Here is an 18,390-nt window from a genome sequence, read left to right on the forward strand (position 1 = left end):
TAGTTACACATGCTAACCACATTATGTATTTTATAAATGGCCCAACACGATTCCTCTTCTCTCAATGAAGCCCAGGTGAGCTCAGAGGTTATATATCCACAGTCTAGTTGGTAGAAGTAATTTTCTTTCACTATTGCTGATCAGAAGTTTTCTATTAGCCTTCTAAACATGTTTCATTTTATAAAAGCTTCATAAACAGTATTTTATCCTTCAGCGGATAACATTCCAGAAGAACAAAATTATTACTTTACTACTACTTATAACATATGGGGCAATCTCATCTGTTTCTACTACCTATTCCTTTATCTCTGCTTGCTTTTGACATTTCCCTGGCCTTCACACCTACCTGCTTCATAAAGTTCAGCATTCCCTGATGCTTCACACACCTGGTTCACAAAGCTCTTTGGATGCCATCCAAACTAGATTACTAGGAGCATGCTCTATTTATTTTTTATTTATTTATTTATTTATTTATTTATTAGGTATCTAAGGCAAATTATCAACGCTTCCAGGTAGGTTGCCTGAAGACAGGAAGCTTGGATGGTAAATATTAAAAACTTTCTCAATATTTTATTAACTTAAACACATTTACTTCCCTTTAAATGAATTACAATATTGTATTAAAAGGAACAAAGGGAACAGTGTGGCAAGACTGCTAGAGGTAGCAATAACTGATCTTTTCTTCAAGCTAAAACCAATTCAGCAATCAGTAACAGATTACTCTACAGCCATAAGGCTATCACAACAATTTACATGAGGCACTAAAACAAGTATCAGCAGTGCTAATGTTAATTCCTGAGTTCCCCAATTCACTTAGAATCACAGAATCACTCAGGTTGGAAAAAACCTTCAAGATCATCAAGTCCAACCACAACCTAACCGTACTACCATAACTCTAACAACCCTCCACTAAATCATGTCCCTGAGCACCACATCCAGACGGTTTTTAAACATAACCAAGGATGGTAGCTCAACCACCCCTCCGAGGAGCCTTTTCCAGTGCTTAATGACCACTTCTGTAAAGAAGTATTTCCAGATATCCAACCTAAACTTACCCTGGCGCAACTTGAGGCCATTTTTCCTCATCCTGTCTCTACACTACTTCCATTTCAAGACGAAAGAAGCAAAAAGAACTACTTATATGATTTAGAAAATAGAGGAATGGCTTTGATACATATAAGGTTTCAGTAATTACCTGAAAGACAGAAGTTTTTACACAATTGCAAAGGAGGCATATTTCTTTGCAGCATGAGAATGCTGTGGCAATACTTATTTCTTAAGACTGTAGCATCCCCTGAGATTAGTGTACAACACACTGTGGAAACACAAAAGATTATTATTTATACGTGTTTTGAATACCTGCACTAGCAGTCAGTTGAGTTTTCTGCTCAATCCTAAAGCGAATTTCCTTCACAGCTTCTTCTGCAGAGGTTCCAAACACAACTACATTTTTCAGTGACTGATATCTTTGTCCAGAGTGATCATCCATTACAGATGTGCCATCTTCAAACAGCTCTGGTGAAGAAGAGTATCCATCTATATTCAATCTGCCAGATATGCTTATATCTTCTTTATCTGTATTAGATAAACACACAAGCAATTAATCAATATATACAGCATCTATTTCATTAATTTTCCTCTGCAGTAAAGGAAAATAGTTGATTAGCAATTCTGTTTTTTCTGTTTAACAAGAATGTATGTTTATTTAGCCAGAATGATTAGATTGCGTTTTCATTTGAAGAAAGGAGAGTCACAATTGTTTTATTCTTTGTAAGATTATACTTGGCTGAGATTAGAAATGGCTAGAAGACTGGACTTCACTTCCAGAAAAGCACTGAGGTTTAATGCCTGGTGCTGTGATAGCAGAAAAACATAAACATTTTGGCATTACTTGTGTTCCATATCATAGAGAAGCCCAGATGCTCCCTTTTTCATGGGAATAAAAATCTTCCGTGCTTTTTTTTTGCCCTCAGTATTTTCTAATGATATTAGAATAATGCAAAATTTCTGGTTCTAGAACAGCCAATCTGGTAAGTTTCAAATCTTCAGCTTCAGTCATCATAGAACTAGGAATGACAGCAGCCCTCTGTCTGACTACAAACTTTTCTGTTACACTTCCACATTCTCAGTGCTGCATGTGGTAGGAAAAGAACACAGATAGCAGATAAGTATGAAGAGACACATGACTACATATTAGTGGTATTTCATTTGCATAGACAATGCCAGTTTGTTTTCTTCTAGTCTACTAATGTTTTTCAGTACAGCTTCCTTCATTATCCTCTTAATAGCTATTTGGATAATTTTTTAATACAATAGTACAAGCTATCCAGTTTGCACTTCAATCAACCATTTACTTGACTCCTTTTTTACTATTCCTAATTGGTTTCACAGTTGCGAGTGTGGATTGAACTCCACCTTCTAGAGCCACGTGAAATCCAGACATATCTTTAAGCGTTACCGTATTTCTGCAGTGTTCATTTCTTTGAATAGTTCTAGTCTTGCAAAATCATCTTAATAGAGCTTATACATGTTTTCTTTGCAGATAATTTCTCACAGAACTCATTGCAGTACCTCATTCTAGAAAACACCTCAGCAAATTGTAAATAAACTTCAGAACAATCAATTTATTTATTCTATACTTCCTTAAGTCACAAGATTATTACTATTTATTTGCAAAATTACAGTTTTGAATTGTAAAGACAAAATATGTAGCTAAAACATGCAACTACGTACAGTAAACCTGCCACCACTTTCCACACATATGTACTCACAAGTTAGAAATCTACATCTCTAAATCCTAACTGTCATCAGCATGGTTTTTGTAGAGAAAGTGAACCTAAGAAATTAGAGGTAGATAGCATAAAGAATTACAAAGGATGCACATAGATATGTGTGCTTTCAGTGGGAGCTGCTTTTCTGAAGCATACGTTATACGCAGAAGAAGAGACTTTGCTTACTTTTTTCTGTAGTGTTTTCTGTGTTCAAAAAGTATCTTCTTTTATCTTCAGGCCAATGCAGCCTTTCCTCCAAGTGCTCTGTTAAATTCAGGTAGGCTTCATCTAGGCCCATAGGCATAAAATGGGGATCATATTCAGCCAGTATCTCTTTAACCTTCATAAATGTATAGAGAAAGTTTAAAACTTTGCTGTAAAAGCAGATCTTGACACACAATCATTAGGTGAACAAACATACATTGAAAACTCAAGATGACTATTCACCATTAAAGACATTTACAGAACAAATAATTTATTGATATTACAAAATTATAGCACTACTTCTCTCAAGTACCAAGACATCAATACTAAGCAAGTAAAGGGGTTCTGAGCATGGTGTTTAACTGTACAGGTCACTAAGCTCAATGAATAAGCACTCCACTGGCATGAGGTTCACAGTCACTGCTGTAATTACTTGAACAAAACTCTGGGGATCTGGGAAACTGGCAGAAGCTCAGAAGGAGCATGTTAGCCGATTTATCTATCTGCACTGTCCGTCAGACATCACATATGCAAAACATAAGAAAAGTCAAACAATTGGTGTAGCAACAGTTTAGAGCTCCAGTCTGAGCCACTAGCAAAACTTACCCCAAAATCATTAATTTTGAGTGCATCCTCCAAAACAACATATTAAATTAATAGGACAAATAAAATCTCTTATTTTACTCTTTTCTGCACCCTTTCCCTCCTTTTTATTATTATTTTTTATTTTTTAGCAAGAAGGAAAATTTGGCTGCATCATATTTTATAAGTTTAGGTCCAATTATTAGGAATCACAATATTTGATCATATATGCATCTCATCTTCCCTTAAACAGCTAATGATAAGATTCACTGTTCAGCTTTTGCTAATGAAACAAAATTAATCCAAATCCCAAAAAAATCACAAATATAAAACCAAAACAACTGTAATTTTTAATACTTTACTCCCATCAAACAACAAATGAAGTATATATATTGTAAAATCCAAGATTCTTAGCAGGTTCAAACATACTCTAATGTAACGTTTAAGCTGACACATCTCATATTATCTAACACTGATAAAGTCTAAAACAAAGTACACCCATCTTTAGTTAGAATATTTTTTATTTTTCCAGACTTACCTCTTCACTCACTTTTCTGTATTTTTCAAAGTTTAACGGTACTATAGTTAGATGTGGACACAGCTTTTTAGCAATAAATCCAGGCATGGCTGCACGTACACCAAATCTCCTAGCATGGTAGTTTGAGGTGGACTTGGAAGAGGAGAAGTAAGTTTAGTGCTTAGTAATCAAGGTTTACTCAGTGACACTTAATGTTAAATCAAATTCTGATCATGGAACTGCAGTCAGAAAAGACTGAATAGGATTAGAATTAGTATATTCTTTTCCTCTCTCTGGTCTGTTCACACCCTTTAACATTTCATTATTACACTTTCTACTGAAAAATAAAGTTCAGCTTAACGTGGTCTAGAATAGACACTTCCTCTACCATTCTTGTTATTTTTTCCAGAAAGTCATGAAACTTCTCTTTATTATATGCTATTATTGTACATTTTATCACACTTTTAGATTAACGCAATTAATTTCTATATTAGCTTGACATTTAGCCTTACCAACATACTCATTGATCCCACTGCAATAGGTTTTTCCTTCAGCTCTGGATTGTCTCTCATTTCCACAGCTGCATAGAAGGCATCCATGTCAATGTGTACAATAGTACAACTAAGGTTGCGACTCTGTTCCAGTTCCATCACCAGTTTGTCCACCTGAACAAAATAAAGTAATAATTAAAAAAACTATTAACCTTGCAGAAGTTCAGAAGTACACAGGATTCCAATAATTTTGATGCATATGGCACGCTGTTTAAGAAAAAAAAAACACATTTCTGGTGACATTTGCTAAAACACTGCTAGCAAATGGTACAAAAAGCAACAAACTCCTCACTAGTGAAAAAAAAAAACAAACAAAACTAATTCAGACAGTAACTGGGTAAGACCCACTGAAGATGCAGCTTCAGCTACTGTCACAGACATTATTTAAAAAATGGACAAACAGATGAAAATACATTAATAGAATGTAAATTTCCAATACACCAAGCTGAAGCTACCACTCTTCAGAAAATTGGCTCAAATTTTTCACATGAAAAAAAGACCAGCAGCTCGAAGGGCAGTACAGTCCACCTTAATTTGTGAGAAATAAGGTCTCAAACAGATTCATTTACTGCAAAGAAAGCTGCTGTTAATACCTTTGTAAAATTCCTCAGTATTTGTTACAGGAATATGTATCGAAAGGCTGGACTGCTAGCAACAGTATGGTGACTTTTAAAGATTATACATAGAAAAGAGTTAGAAAGTACTTTGTTTCTCTTTAGAAGTTAAAGATTTTTCTCCTACAAGTAGATCGTGGATTTGATCAGTCCCACAGTGTTCTGAATCAGTCAAACATAGGTTTCTCCACAAAAATACTTTAAACTGTTTTTCTTAATTTATTTGCATTCTTTTATTGAGAGAGCTAGATATTTTGTGCTTGTTGCAGAAATATCATTCAACTACGAATGTGGTATGAAGTGAGTGAGTGTCACTAGAAAGTACGAGTGTATTACTTAATAGAAAATTTTTAAGACCTGCTGACTTAAGGTGACTATGTTGTCATTACCATACAACATTCTAGAAGCAAAAGAGAAAATATCAAAAAAGGAGAACAAAGGAAGTGCTATCAAACTATGATTGCCTAATCATAATAATGACTATGCTAACCTCTATTTACACAAACAAAAAGTTGCTGCGATTAGAAAAGAAACAATGAGCTTCACACACATTAGAGCTCAAGAAATGCATGTAGTGATAAGGAACAGATGTTTCTCTCTGTGTGCAAGAACAAGGACACTCACAAACATTTGTGAAATCAAGGTACCATAACAGAAATGTCTCTGGCTCAATTATAATTATTTTATGGTCCTGAAAAGGAACAGTTACGTGCAATTTGCCAAGTCACTGCAAGAGTTGTTCTTTGTTTTTTTCCCTTGCAGAGCTGCTTAATAAAATAAACAAAAAAACTAATCTAAAATCTCAGCCTTTGAGACTGAAGATACTTGAACAAAGACAAGTGGCTTTGAATGTCACAAATTGCTGAATAATGACTCACTTAGTCTTTTCTCTTCTTTGCTCCAAGTTCACCTTAGAGGTGAAACGGGACCTCAGAGTAGGTATTCCATACAGAAGAATACAGTATGCTCCCCAGGGCTGAACATACTAATTTAGAGAAATTAAGGTCCCAACTGAAAGTGGTGCAGGCAGGCCACTATCTCCTATCTATTTACATGATGCAACACATGGAAAAAAAAAAGTTTCTTATATTGTTGGAGAACGTAAAATATTCAAGATACAAGTTTCCTATCTTAAACTGCATAATCAAATTAAGATATTAAAATACTATTCAAGATTTATTTAATGTTTGTAAAACTGTTTGACAGGATTGAAGAAAAAACAAATAATAACAACACTTTTTGGAACAACAGTAACTATTCACAGAATAAACATCTATGATAAACCACACAGTGATAAAACTAGCAAGCATCGTGAGAACAGCCTGACAATCTGGTAGCAGCTGGATACTTCTTAAAGTACTGTTAATTTCTGTGGAACTTCAAGCAGATCCAATCTAAGTTATCAGCATAATCTAAATCTGTAACAGACAAATTTCCAGAAATTAAGAACTGTAAAATGCAGCATGGTATATTACTTCTCTTAATAGAAAATGGCATTTATTAGAACTTCAAATTTCCTCTTCAAACACACCCTAGTGGTGAGAAAGACAGTAAATGTTATGTTGCAGGCTGCCTTTCATTTATGCTACTGTTTCCACGATATAACCAAGATTTTGTCCAACAAATGAGTAAGTGAGAAATTTTTTTTATTGCTTTGATTTTACATTGGAGATCCTGCACAGACTCCCAGCTTAGGAAGCTGTATCTCAGCCTCTAAGCACCCTACAAACAAGACTTAACCTGAAGATGAAAACTTGCAGCATTCGTGCAGATACATACATATATTTCCAAATATATGTATATATTTGTAATTTCATAGCATCTCCTAGTTACACATTCTAGGAGAACAAGTTCTTTCACAATATTTCAAGAAGGCAGTATTGAAATGAAGAGAGTGACTAAAATAAAGAAAGGGATAGGAAGAAAGTTAAAGATGATAATGAGACTTAGGTATATCTGTATCTGAAAAACTTAGAGAAGCTGATTAAGTACCACAAAGCATGTGTAGTACTTATCTAATGTAGGACAAAGGTGACTTGAGACATTGAAGGTTGAGAAAACAGTCTGGGAAACATGCCTCAGCTTCTCATCTACAAAACAAAAATATCACACTACTTTGCTGGAGTTTTGCAAGAATAATTTAAAGAATTTTCAATATGTAGTGTACAACATAGAAAAGTCTATGAAGAAGACAGTAATTTTGCATTTAAAGCTGGATTAGACTAGTGTAGAACAAATAAGCCTTGGGGCCATCCACTGAGCAATGAGGACAACAGTAAATAATTGCTCACTCACTGAACTGTGTCTGCACTGTGCACTGAATGAAACAGGAGTCCTATTAGAGAAAAATGGCATGCAATCATGTAATTAAAGACTGAATCACAGTATAAATGAGAAAGGAAGTGAATTAAGCCACTACAAGTAACTTTAATTACACTGGGTCTACGAATGTAGTGTGCAACCTGTTGTAGTTTTCTTTTAACAATATCTAACACAGAGAACTATTAAGATATCGTTATCTACTATTAGCACATGAGAAGAAAAATAGTCCCTCCATCCTTCTAGTTTAGGACATATGTATTTCTTCTGACTTCTTACTTTCCATTACAAGCATAGATAAAGAATATGTTAATCAGGAAGAGTTGAAAGCTCTGACCATCTTCATTTAATTGAGGGTCATTTAAGACAAAAATATATATTTTCTAAAACTGAAGAATGCTATTTTACTTATTAACTAAGTACTTAATAAAGCTGTTCCAGAAACCATAATGACATCCCTTCAAACCATCTGGATTTAGAAGGACAGGAATTATTTTTTTCTTCATTATAATTAAAAAAATAAAATAAAATTTCACATCTGTTTTAGAGCTTACTTTATCCTTTTCTAGGAATAGTTTATTACACTTACATCCTTAAATCACTGTACAAAATTTACTTGCATGACTAACATGTAAACAGTATCTAATGGTGTGCTTACCAACAAAATGTAATACAGTAAATTAAATTGCACCGAAATGTTTATTCATCATCTTCTCAAAATAAAACAAAACAAAACAAAATAAAATAAAATAAAAATGTACAGGATTAGTACCCGCAACCGTGCTTTCAACAGCTGTTGTTGTGTAATTTTCTCCTTAAGCTGCATCATTTTCTCAATTCGTTGGTTAACTTGTTGATCTTTTTTGAGCTCGTTTTCATAAAATTTGGAGCCCTGGAAGAAAATTACAAAAAACTGTAAGGTTTTAATTTGTCTTTTCATCTAGTAAACAAAATTTGATCTTTAAATATAGGAAATGTGAAACACAGTAATGAATACTTTGGATTTTTATACAGCTGATACACAAGAGAGATTGATGTTTTCTTTCAATATCAGACATACACATCATCTTTTTTCCCCTCTGCAATCAAGCATGACTTGTTAAGTCTTCTTGAAAGAAATCAGTAAGAAAATGATAGGATGAAGAACTGCCCAGTATGTAACACTTAGTAAAGAAGTTCTCTAAGATCCCCTGCAGTATTTCAAAGTTGAAATTATGTAAAATCTTGCCATAGTACAACTGTGGGTAGAGTTTGTAAGTTTAATTTTGAAAGGACTAAAAAAAGAAGGAAAGTTTCAGAAAGAATCAAAGCTTATTTTCAGATTTCTTGATCTATAGATGGCATTACGTTCTCCTGCTTTATTTACAGAAATGTATCCTAATACAAAGAAACTTACTTAGTGGTTTTGAAAGCCCTTTTCACAGTTCATTCCACTTCAACACAGGTGATTAAACAATAACTGTCCCTGAGAAATAATTTCTCCATATGTAATTATGAACATATTTCTGACAAAGAGCTAACTTTTCAAGAAATAATGGATACAATAAGGAGAGGAAACAACTAAATCAACAGGAGTCTTAACACTACATAAAGTCTATTGAAGTGGAAACACAAGTAAAACATGTTTGCTAAATAAACGCTGTTTATAGCATGTTCCCCATCCCTGAGTTTACCCCAGAGTGTGTAAAGCACCAACAAAATGCTTGGAATAGTCTGGACTTAACAGAGTGACACACAAATTCCTGAGCAAAAAATATTATGCAAATAACCTTGGGATATATTAACACCAAATGAAATGAACATTTATGAAAGGAAAAGAAAAAAAATCTAGAGCTGCCTGAATGAAGTGTTATCCCCATACAGTTGCATCTGTAGGCCATTCAAGAAAAAAGTAAGAGGACTAATATTCCAGTGCTTTGTAGAGGTGTGATTTCTTTTGAGGATCTCTGGCACAAAACTGCATGCTACCGGCCACCTCTCTCAAGAATCACTTGAGAAAAAGGACAAAAAGAAAAGGACAAAGGAATTCTACTGAAAACATTAAAAATCCAGTCACATCAACTTTATCTGTAATGGAAAGGGAGATATAAGTAGAAATGCTGGCAAGGAAAAATAAATAAATACATAAATAAATACAATCAAACCAACCTTGGAAGCTTCCATAATGATTTTATTAATTTTCTCTTTATCCAAACCTTGCATTCCAGCTTTGTTATCATTGAGGCCCATTCTAAGCAGAGCTCCACCATTATAAGAGCTGTTATCAGCATTTTTCACGTTGTCCATAGTACTTTCTGAAGACCAGTACCTTTCCTGAGACTTAGTACCTGGAAAGAAAAAAAAAAAAAGAATTTAAGTCATATACTTGTTTCTAAGTTCCAGCTGAACAATACAAAAGTAATCTGTAGAACTCATTTGCTGTATATTTGTTCATGAAAACAACACATACATCACAAATACGAAGACATATTTGTGTACAGTGGCTGACCTTCCATAATCACCAAACCATTATCAGTCTTCAGAAACAGTAAGGTTTTACTTCTTTAGTAAATAAAAACCAAAGTTTCAGAAGTTCCCTTACCAGAAATAATTCTGCATCATCAGCTTCGGTAAAGGTTAGCATCTCATGTCACACATGAGACTTATCCCTGTATATAATCCCATCAGAACCAACAGTAATATCTTAAACACACTAAGCTGCATTACTTTCCAAAAGCAAACAAACAAACAAGCAAACAAACAAAAAAGATTTTAAATTGCTGAAGATTGTCATTCATTTAGTCCTAATTCCTGCTAGAGGTATGCCATATTAATTTTCCCAGTAATTTCTAGCTCAAATTCAAACCTTCTGCTTGAGTTACAGCTCATCTTTTAAAAAACAGACGGCTTCAATTAAGAACTTTGAATAAATCTTAATTGTTTACTTAGGCAAAAATTCCTGCATTCTTTTCCTCCATTAATTCATAGAGCCATAGCATCCAACTAATAGAGCATACCAAACTTTTACCACTCAATTGCTGCCATATGTAATTTCTTACATGCGCAGGTACTTCTGATACGTGACATCTTCCCTTATGCCTTACAAAAGTGAACAGCTGAACTTTTCCATCTACATACATTGTTTAGATAATAAATTGATTTTAAGCAAAAGCTGCCTTCTGGAGCACGATCTTGTGATCGCATTTCTGCCAGATTAAAACATGCAGGATCCAAGACTGGTTGAAATATATAACGCAAATTTCTTACTGGAAAAGCATACAGAAGTACTTTCTTCCTACCCTAAGCTGTTGACTAATGAACAGCTTCAGCTTTACTTTTGTGCAGGAAGAACATTCGCTCCTAAGCTTCCCCTTGAAGCTGCTCCCTGTGACACGAGCCCTTCCTGCTAGGAGAAGTCACATCCCTTCAGGCTCTTACAGCAGCTCTGTTAAACACTGCCACAAACTACAAATCTAAGAGTGTTGCATTTTTTCTATAAGGTATTTTTAAATGCTGCTTTAACTACTCAAGGACAAAACTGAAAAATGTTATTATGCCTTTTTCATTTTAAAGCTATTTTGTGTGTGTATGTGTGATAAAAGAACCATGTGGGTGACTTATTTTACATTAATGGTCCAGTGTTGTTATTTTCATGACAGTCACCTCCTAAAATACACTAGTCAAATGAAATTAGACAGTAAAGTCACACATTAAAATAGTTCTGCCACAAATACCCAATTTTTAATCACATTCCACCAATTCAGATTATTTTGTATGATGCGTTCCAAAGACACAAGACCAGCTAAGTAACCTTGTGTTTATCTATACTGCTTGTTGCATTTCAAGGAATAGAAAGTACTTGGAGATGTAGATAGAGATTCTAACTCTTGGTACTACTGTAGCTATAGTGCTACTAAACAGTCAACTGGGATTGGGAAAGGCTTCATAGCTCTTGTGTGTATCTATCAAACAAAAGACCACAATGACAAACACTGTCATTAATTTTCCACTTACTGGAGCCTGTAACAAGACTGCTAGACAAAAGCCAAAAGGGAAGAAAGAAAACAAAAACTGCATTGCATACTTCAGTTCCAAGTTTCATCTCGAGTTCATGCCACTTCAATTAGCCACTCAGTGATGCCAGCATTACTTTCAATCTATGGTAAGCAGTGGGCATAACTACAAATAAACACTTCCCTCAGGGTAAATTACCCTCCCTCACTTCCCCTGGTTCTTTTATCACTCGTTCTCTTCAAGAACTTGGCACGAACACAGTTACTGCTTCCCATTCCAGACTTTGCAACTTGGTCCCATACTCCTGAAAAAGTCTCTTTATCCCTAGCACGTACAAATCTTTCTCCCTTCTCATTCATAAATCCTCAGCCTTATAGCAAGAGCTTTAAACACGTGTTTAACTCAAAGTCCTTCCCTCCCACATTGCTATATATCCAATGAGAACAAAATGCCACAATGATAAAAGTTTTGAAAAAGTCTCAGAAATGCCAGTCTCCTAGTGTATTTTACCTTCTCATCCTCTTGTGCATACCAAAAATACATCAATAGTAACAGAAAACAAAGTGTATAAAGTAATGCTTTAGCTGGAATTAAGAAAATACTTATCTGAAGACATGATATTAGTTCTTCACAGAAGCTTGTACACATAGAGAAGAGATATGAACAGAACCTGGAGTCTATCAGAATAAGAGGTCTGAAAATATGTTAAATATTTAGCATATTTAAATGTATCCCAGAAGCTACAATAAAACAGCAGATAAAGCACTGTCAGACAGAACACTCAGGTGGATCATCTGCAGTAATGATAACATTTAAACGAAATGCAGGAGAAGCACCATTTGAAGCACTGTACAAAATGTTAATAAAACATCAGTGTAGAAGTTTATTGTCACCATGGAAAATGGTCTCCAAGGAAAACTGACCTGGAGGAAGCAGTCAGCTTGTGGTGTCTTGTGTTTTAGCTAAAACACTTTAAAGAAGTGGGTAAAAATTTAGATTAATGAAACACTTAGCTTAGAACTGTCTAGGCAAAGAGTGACAGGCTTGTGACATATTTGTGGCATGCTGTCATCTCAAGAATCTGCTGCAAGACTGTGCTGTTTCCATTAGAGGACATACTAAATTTCTCACACAGTCACAACAAGAAAGCAGGGTACGAAATCAGAGGTCTGTGAAGGAAGTCTACAGTTAAATACTATTCTATTATTCTTGTTATTTGGAGGTGGGTATGGGGAGCAGTAGAATCACCTCTATGTGGAAGAAATTTTCAATTGCTACTGAAAGGGCATCTGAAGATAAGGAAGACATGAGCACTAACTGCCAATTGGTAATGGCAAAATAGAAAGGTGGAGAGGGAGCACAGAATTTCATTACTGTGTAGGAAGGTTTGTTAGAAATCTGGGATGCTTCTAAATGGAAAAAACATAACGCTAATGAAACTCTTCTAGAAGCAAGCATAGAAACTCAATTGAATAAAAAAGATTGGACTGACACAAAACGAGCAAGTAACATACAGAAATTATTTAATTTCTTTAAAAAGTGCCTCTATCTGTATTCATTCAGCATCTGTTTGCATGAAGTAGCCTAAAGGAAATAGGTCATATTTGTGAGCTGCACTATTCCTCCAGTCTGTATTCACTAAACACCCAGCAATTCGAGTAACAGAAACTCTGTGTGCAGCGTAAGAACTTAAGAACACTTCTGCCTTATTATCTTCATATAGTAAAATATAATGTGAGAAAAAGATTAAAAAAAAAAAAAGCATTTCTAAAATATTCAGTTCTGTGGACACAGTTTTATCTTGCAAAGCAATAACATTCAAAAAGTTGTTAAGATTTTGTCCTCTATTAACAGTGTAACAACTTGCTGAGAAGCAATACCAGGAAAAAAAAATGACAACTGTTTGCAAAACTTGGAAAAAGAAACTGTATACAAAATGATAATTTGCTGCATGTAAACTGTGTAACAATTCTCGTGTAGAAAAACTGTTATCTATGTTATCACAGACACTCACACCAACAAAAGAAACAAAGCATGAGATAAAAAGTACTGTTACACAACTGCTTATCCTTCTTACAGCTCCAAGGAATCCATACATGTAGCAGAAATGGAAGGCATCCCCCCTTTATATCTAAATTGTCCAAATCTACTATTCATGGCATAAAAATATACAAGATATGTAAAAATATACATATGCTGAAGTTGCAACGGCATGTAGCAACATTTCATGAAAATCTGATGCCTCATTTATTATAGTCCAAAAAAATTTCCTATTTTCTTTTGATTTAGATGTTTTGGATATTTCTTTAAGCTCTTCTAGAAAACAAAATGATGACATTTTGACATACCTCTACATATAAACATGGAGAACATGGGATGGACTAACTTTGTGAACCCTTACACTGGACACAGGTTGTATTAGAAGAAAATAAATACTATCCTTAATTTCTGTGACAAGGTCAAAATGTTAAAAGAAGTTTTGTGAAGAGCACTGAACGCACAATAAACAGCTAACTGAGATAAATAACTTAGTTCATCCAATTCTGACCATAAAGGATCACTTTTCTGCCTTTTTACTAAGACCAAGTGCAGTGCAGTATGAACTGCGCTAAGATCAAAAGACAAACACTTGTGTCTCTGCCTACTGAGAACAATGTAAATGTCACAGACAACACCTTTTGCATTCACTTTCTACTTCAACTGAAGATGGAACTGAAGCTTAATGTTGCTAGAAACCTCTTATATTAAAACAGACTGACGAAATGGATACTCTTAATTAGCAGTTACTGTTGTAGAACTTAGGAAAACTTGTTCACTTTTTTTGGAAAAATGTATAAACATAAACATATAAATGTAAAATATAAAATATACTAATGTATAGTAGCAAGTTATACACTAAATGAAATTATAAGAGATCGAGTGCCTCCCCTCTCTTTTTTCTTTTTTATATTTTAATACACACGAAAACTGTTTTGACAATAGAATACAAAAGAACACAAAAGAATTGAAGAATCCAAAAAATCTGAAAAAAGAATGCAGAACAAACAAGCCAAACAGACTGATTCAAGAGTAACTCTCAAACTCAAACTCAAACTTTGAATAGCCTTCCTCAGACTGGAAATTATTACTGCTGGAAACCACATCACTGGCCACCTCAGAACAAAGTGGTGAAATTATGATTACAGTAATCAAGCACAAAATAAATGCCCACTGAAGAAGGCTGCCCAGAAAGGTTGTGGATGCCCCCTTCCTGGAAGCACTCAAGGCCAGGCTGGATGGGGCTTTGAGCATCCTGGTCTAAAGGGAGGTGTCCCTGCCCATAGCAAAGAGATGGAACTAGATGATTTTAGAAGTCCCTTCCAAACCAAACCATTCTATGATTCTGTGATTCTATGAAGAAGACACAGGAAGAGGTAGAAATGAATGTGTGGCCTATAGCAGCCTATCAGTTAGCCTTGGAGCATACAAATCAGATTCTTCATAAACTAAACAATAAGACTAATTGCAGAGCACATCTGACATATTCCATTTGCTAATGGACATTCTGCCATGGGACCAGACTAGAGCTAGTAAGAAGAAAAATCTCTTAAAATACGTACACTATGAACTTAAGATCCTCAGTGCCAAATCTTTCCCTTGAATATTTGCACCACAGTAATGTAGATGTGATTTGGTCTCATTAAAAGTAATAGGCAGCAAATAATATACGAAAAGGGTGGTTAGAATATCAGAGAAGAGTTAATTTAATTCAGGTTAATCAGACTCTCAACACATGCTTAAAGAACAAAAACTAATGAAATAATGGTAAAAAATAAGACATTCCAGGAGGATGTGGCAGACATATAAATGGAGAAGAAACCAAGAAAATAATTTCATTATGATGATTAGGAGCCTGGATCATCTCCCTTACGTGGAAAGGCTGAGAAACCAAAGACTGTTCAGCCTGGAGAAGACAAGACTGAAAGAGGATCTTATCAGTGCTAATAAATATCTAAAGAGTGAGAGGCAAGTGAATGAGGCCACTCTTTTCAGTGGTGCCCAGCAACAGGACAAGGGACACAAACTGGAAAAGAAGAAGTTCCATCTAAATAGGAGAAAAACTCCTTTATTGTGATGGTGACAGAGCACTGGAACAGGCTGCCAAAAGAGGTTGTGGAGTCTCCTTCTCCAGAAACATTCAAAACCCACTGGATGCTTTCCTGCACAACGTGCTGTAGGGAAGCTGCTTTAGCAGGGGCTGGATAGGATGATCTCTTACAGAGGTCCCTTACAACCCCTACAGTTTGGCAGTTCTTGATCTGTAACAGCAACTGCAACCAAGAGGTCAATCCTAGAACAAAAGTGAAGGTGCATGGCTAAGTACACGTCACTGCCACTGCCAAAGGCTTTGCTCAGACATGTCTCTTCACTCCCTGCTTTAGATCAGAATAGAGAAAGAAATTCATTCGAAATTTGATGGGGGAAAAAAATCTGACATCAAAAGTGGTGCCACTCAACTTCATAAATGTGCTACAAAGAAGAACCAAAATTTATTCTTTCATATATCAGTATATAAAAAGTCAGCCATTCTGCTTACTTAAAAAATGCAGTACATTGCAACAGATACAAAGCAAAAATAGCATAGCTTCTTTCCAAACAGCAGATGAAAAGGGCCTAATTTCTCAACAGTTTTTCCTAAGTCTGAAAGTTGTCAAAAACAGTGCCCACAATAGCCCTGAAAGAAAGTACACATCTCAGAGAGAAGCAGTAAAATTTCTGTGACCACCCTTTATTTCCAGTCGTTTAGGACAGTGATGTGCTGCTTTACCACTCACTCAGTACAGAGAATTTACAATTACAGTGCAGATATCTTCATACAAAAGACTTTGAGAGGGTACGCCTGTTACTAAAAGTTTAGCTATCTCATGTATGGATAATAAGCATACGTACATCGGTTTGGGATAAAGACTCTTCAATAAAAAAAATAATAATAATAATTTCTCAGCGCAAACCTTCAAGCAGCATCGCATGGGAAAATGATACCATGGTTTGTCACAGAGAGGCGGTCAGACAAAATCAGATTTCAGAGCATTGTTCCTCCAATACAACCAGCAGCATGCATTGCAAAGCTGAGTCCTCCCCCATCCAAACCTTTTTGACGTCTTCTTCCCCCCGAGAAATAAAGCAAAAACACACGAGCCCGCACAAACGGTACGTCCATTCCAACCCGCTGTATCTGCTCGTACGCTGTACAGCAGTCAGCTGGCACGTCTTCCTTCTGCAAACAGTTCTACCCCCACAAACACGGTTACGCATCCCAGTCAGAGCTCTAAAAAACCACCCCGTACTATCTCGTGCCCCGAGCTACAACAGCAGGCGCATAAAAATACGGGACCGGGCTACCTGACAGCTCAGGCAGCCGTTTTTCGATCGGCTCCTACCAGTCCAGGCAGCACTGCTGCCCCACGTTCGGGGCAGGGAGCGGAGTACCCCACCTTATCAGAGAACAAACCCAGCGTTACGGGAAAGACGAGACCAAGATGGCGGCCACGAGCCGGCGGGAGGGGAACAGCCAGCAAGGCGGACTACAACTCTCAGCATGACGCGCGCAGCGGCGGCCTCGGACTCTGCCGCGGAGACTACAGCTCCCGGCGCGCGGCTCCGGGGCCGGGCGGGGGGTGGAACGGGTAAATAGTGGCGGAGCGTGCCCCCCCGGCCTCGCGTAAGATCGCGGCGGCGGCAGCGCTGTGAGTGGAGTGCGCGGCAGGCGGACGTGCGCTCGCTCCTCCTCCCCTCGCCACCTCTATGTTGTGGCCGCTGCCGCGGGCCGGGGCCGCCGAGCTGCTCTGAGGGAACCGCGCGAGCCTCCGCCTCTCGAGGCCGCTCGGCCGCTGGCTGGCGCGGTGCGGTGCGGTGCCGTGCCGCTCAGGTAGAGCCGCTGTCGGCCGTTCCCGTCTGTTCGGCAGGAGACGCTGAGGCTGCTGTGGGCAGGGGCCGCGCGGCTCTTCCCCGCTCAGCGGTGACTGCGGCTCCGGTCTCCATGTCGGACAACCAGAGCTGGAACTCCTCCGGCTCCGAGGAGGACCCCGAGACCGAGCTCGGGCTGCCTGTTGAGCTCTGCGGGGTGCTCAGCAAGGTAAGGGCGCTTCGCTCCGCCGCACCCGGCGGCCTCGCACTTCCCTTCTCTGCGGCGGTTCCCGACTCCCTCCCACCCCCCTCTCCGCCGACAGATCCCGGCTGTCAGCTCCTCGCCGCCCGGCTCCGGGGCTCGCTCGTCTCCGGGAGAGGCGCTGGCCGAAACAGCTGCCACCTGATCGCGAAGGCTGCCAGGGAGCCGCGCCGGCCTCCCGCGCCCCCTCCCTCCGGCGGGGGCACCGGCACGTCCCCGACGGCGCTGCGCCGGGAGGGGCCCGCTCACCTCCCCCCGCCTTCGCGCGGGCCCCGGCAGCTCGGCCCGGAGAGGTGTCGTGAGGGAGCCCTGCCTCGGGCGGAGCCGCCGGCGCGGCCTCGAGCCCCGGTCGGGCCGGGAAGGCACTCAGCGGGGAGCCCCCTTCCTCCCGCTGCGAGAGTCGGGTCCCCGGCGGCGCAGGGCGCATCCTCCGTGCGGCGGGGCTCCCCACTGCCCTGCTCGTCGCTCCCCCGGAGCAGGCACGGGAGCGGCGCAGCCTTCGGTGCGACTATCAAAACAGTGCCATAAACCAGCCCTGCAGCAGGAGATACGGGAGGAGGGGAGGAGAGGAAGGAAAAGGGCACTAAGGCTTGTTTCCCTTCTTAAATAGAAGTGCTGCTGCTTATTATCATTTTTTTTTAAATCGCTGGAAATGAGATGACTTGCAAGTATGCGTTGGGTGACGCTGGGA

At 38.2% G+C, this 18,390-nt stretch overlaps 2 protein-coding genes across 7 annotated transcripts in view; one reads left to right on the forward strand and one right to left on the reverse strand.

Annotated features, from left to right (window-relative positions):
• POLK (DNA polymerase kappa) overlaps positions 1 to 18,154 on the reverse strand; it is a 32,478-nt gene extending 14,324 nt beyond the window's left edge. Inside the window, exons 1-7 of one of the 5 annotated variants that reach the window (XM_085214502.1) lie at positions 17,949 to 18,154; positions 9,707 to 9,885; positions 8,331 to 8,450; positions 4,587 to 4,739; positions 4,096 to 4,227; positions 2,958 to 3,111; positions 1,360 to 1,575 (exon numbers count right to left, since the gene is read on the reverse strand). In XM_085214502.1, the coding sequence (XP_085070628.1) occupies positions 1,360 to 1,575; positions 2,958 to 3,111; positions 4,096 to 4,227; positions 4,587 to 4,739; positions 8,331 to 8,450; positions 9,707 to 9,885; positions 17,949 to 18,126 (1,132 nt within the window). In that variant the 5' untranslated portion in view covers positions 18,127 to 18,154. The other 4 variants (XM_085214505.1, XM_085214504.1, XM_085214503.1 and 1 more) reach the window with 4 other exon arrangements.
• The window catches only part of CERT1 (ceramide transporter 1), a 75,372-nt gene continuing 74,505 nt past the window's right edge, over positions 17,524 to 18,390 (forward strand). For both annotated transcript variants that reach the window (XM_085214507.1, XM_085214508.1), the window contains exon 1: positions 17,524 to 17,666. In XM_085214507.1, the coding sequence (XP_085070633.1) occupies positions 17,571 to 17,666 (96 nt within the window). In that variant the 5' untranslated portion in view covers positions 17,524 to 17,570. The remainder of the gene's footprint in view (positions 17,667 to 18,390) is intronic.

Source organism: Meleagris gallopavo, chromosome Z, assembly GCF_905368555.1.
Source record: "Meleagris gallopavo chromosome Z, MGAL_WU_HG_1.1, whole genome shotgun sequence".
NCBI classification, from domain to species: Eukaryota; Metazoa; Chordata; class Aves; order Galliformes; family Phasianidae; genus Meleagris; species Meleagris gallopavo.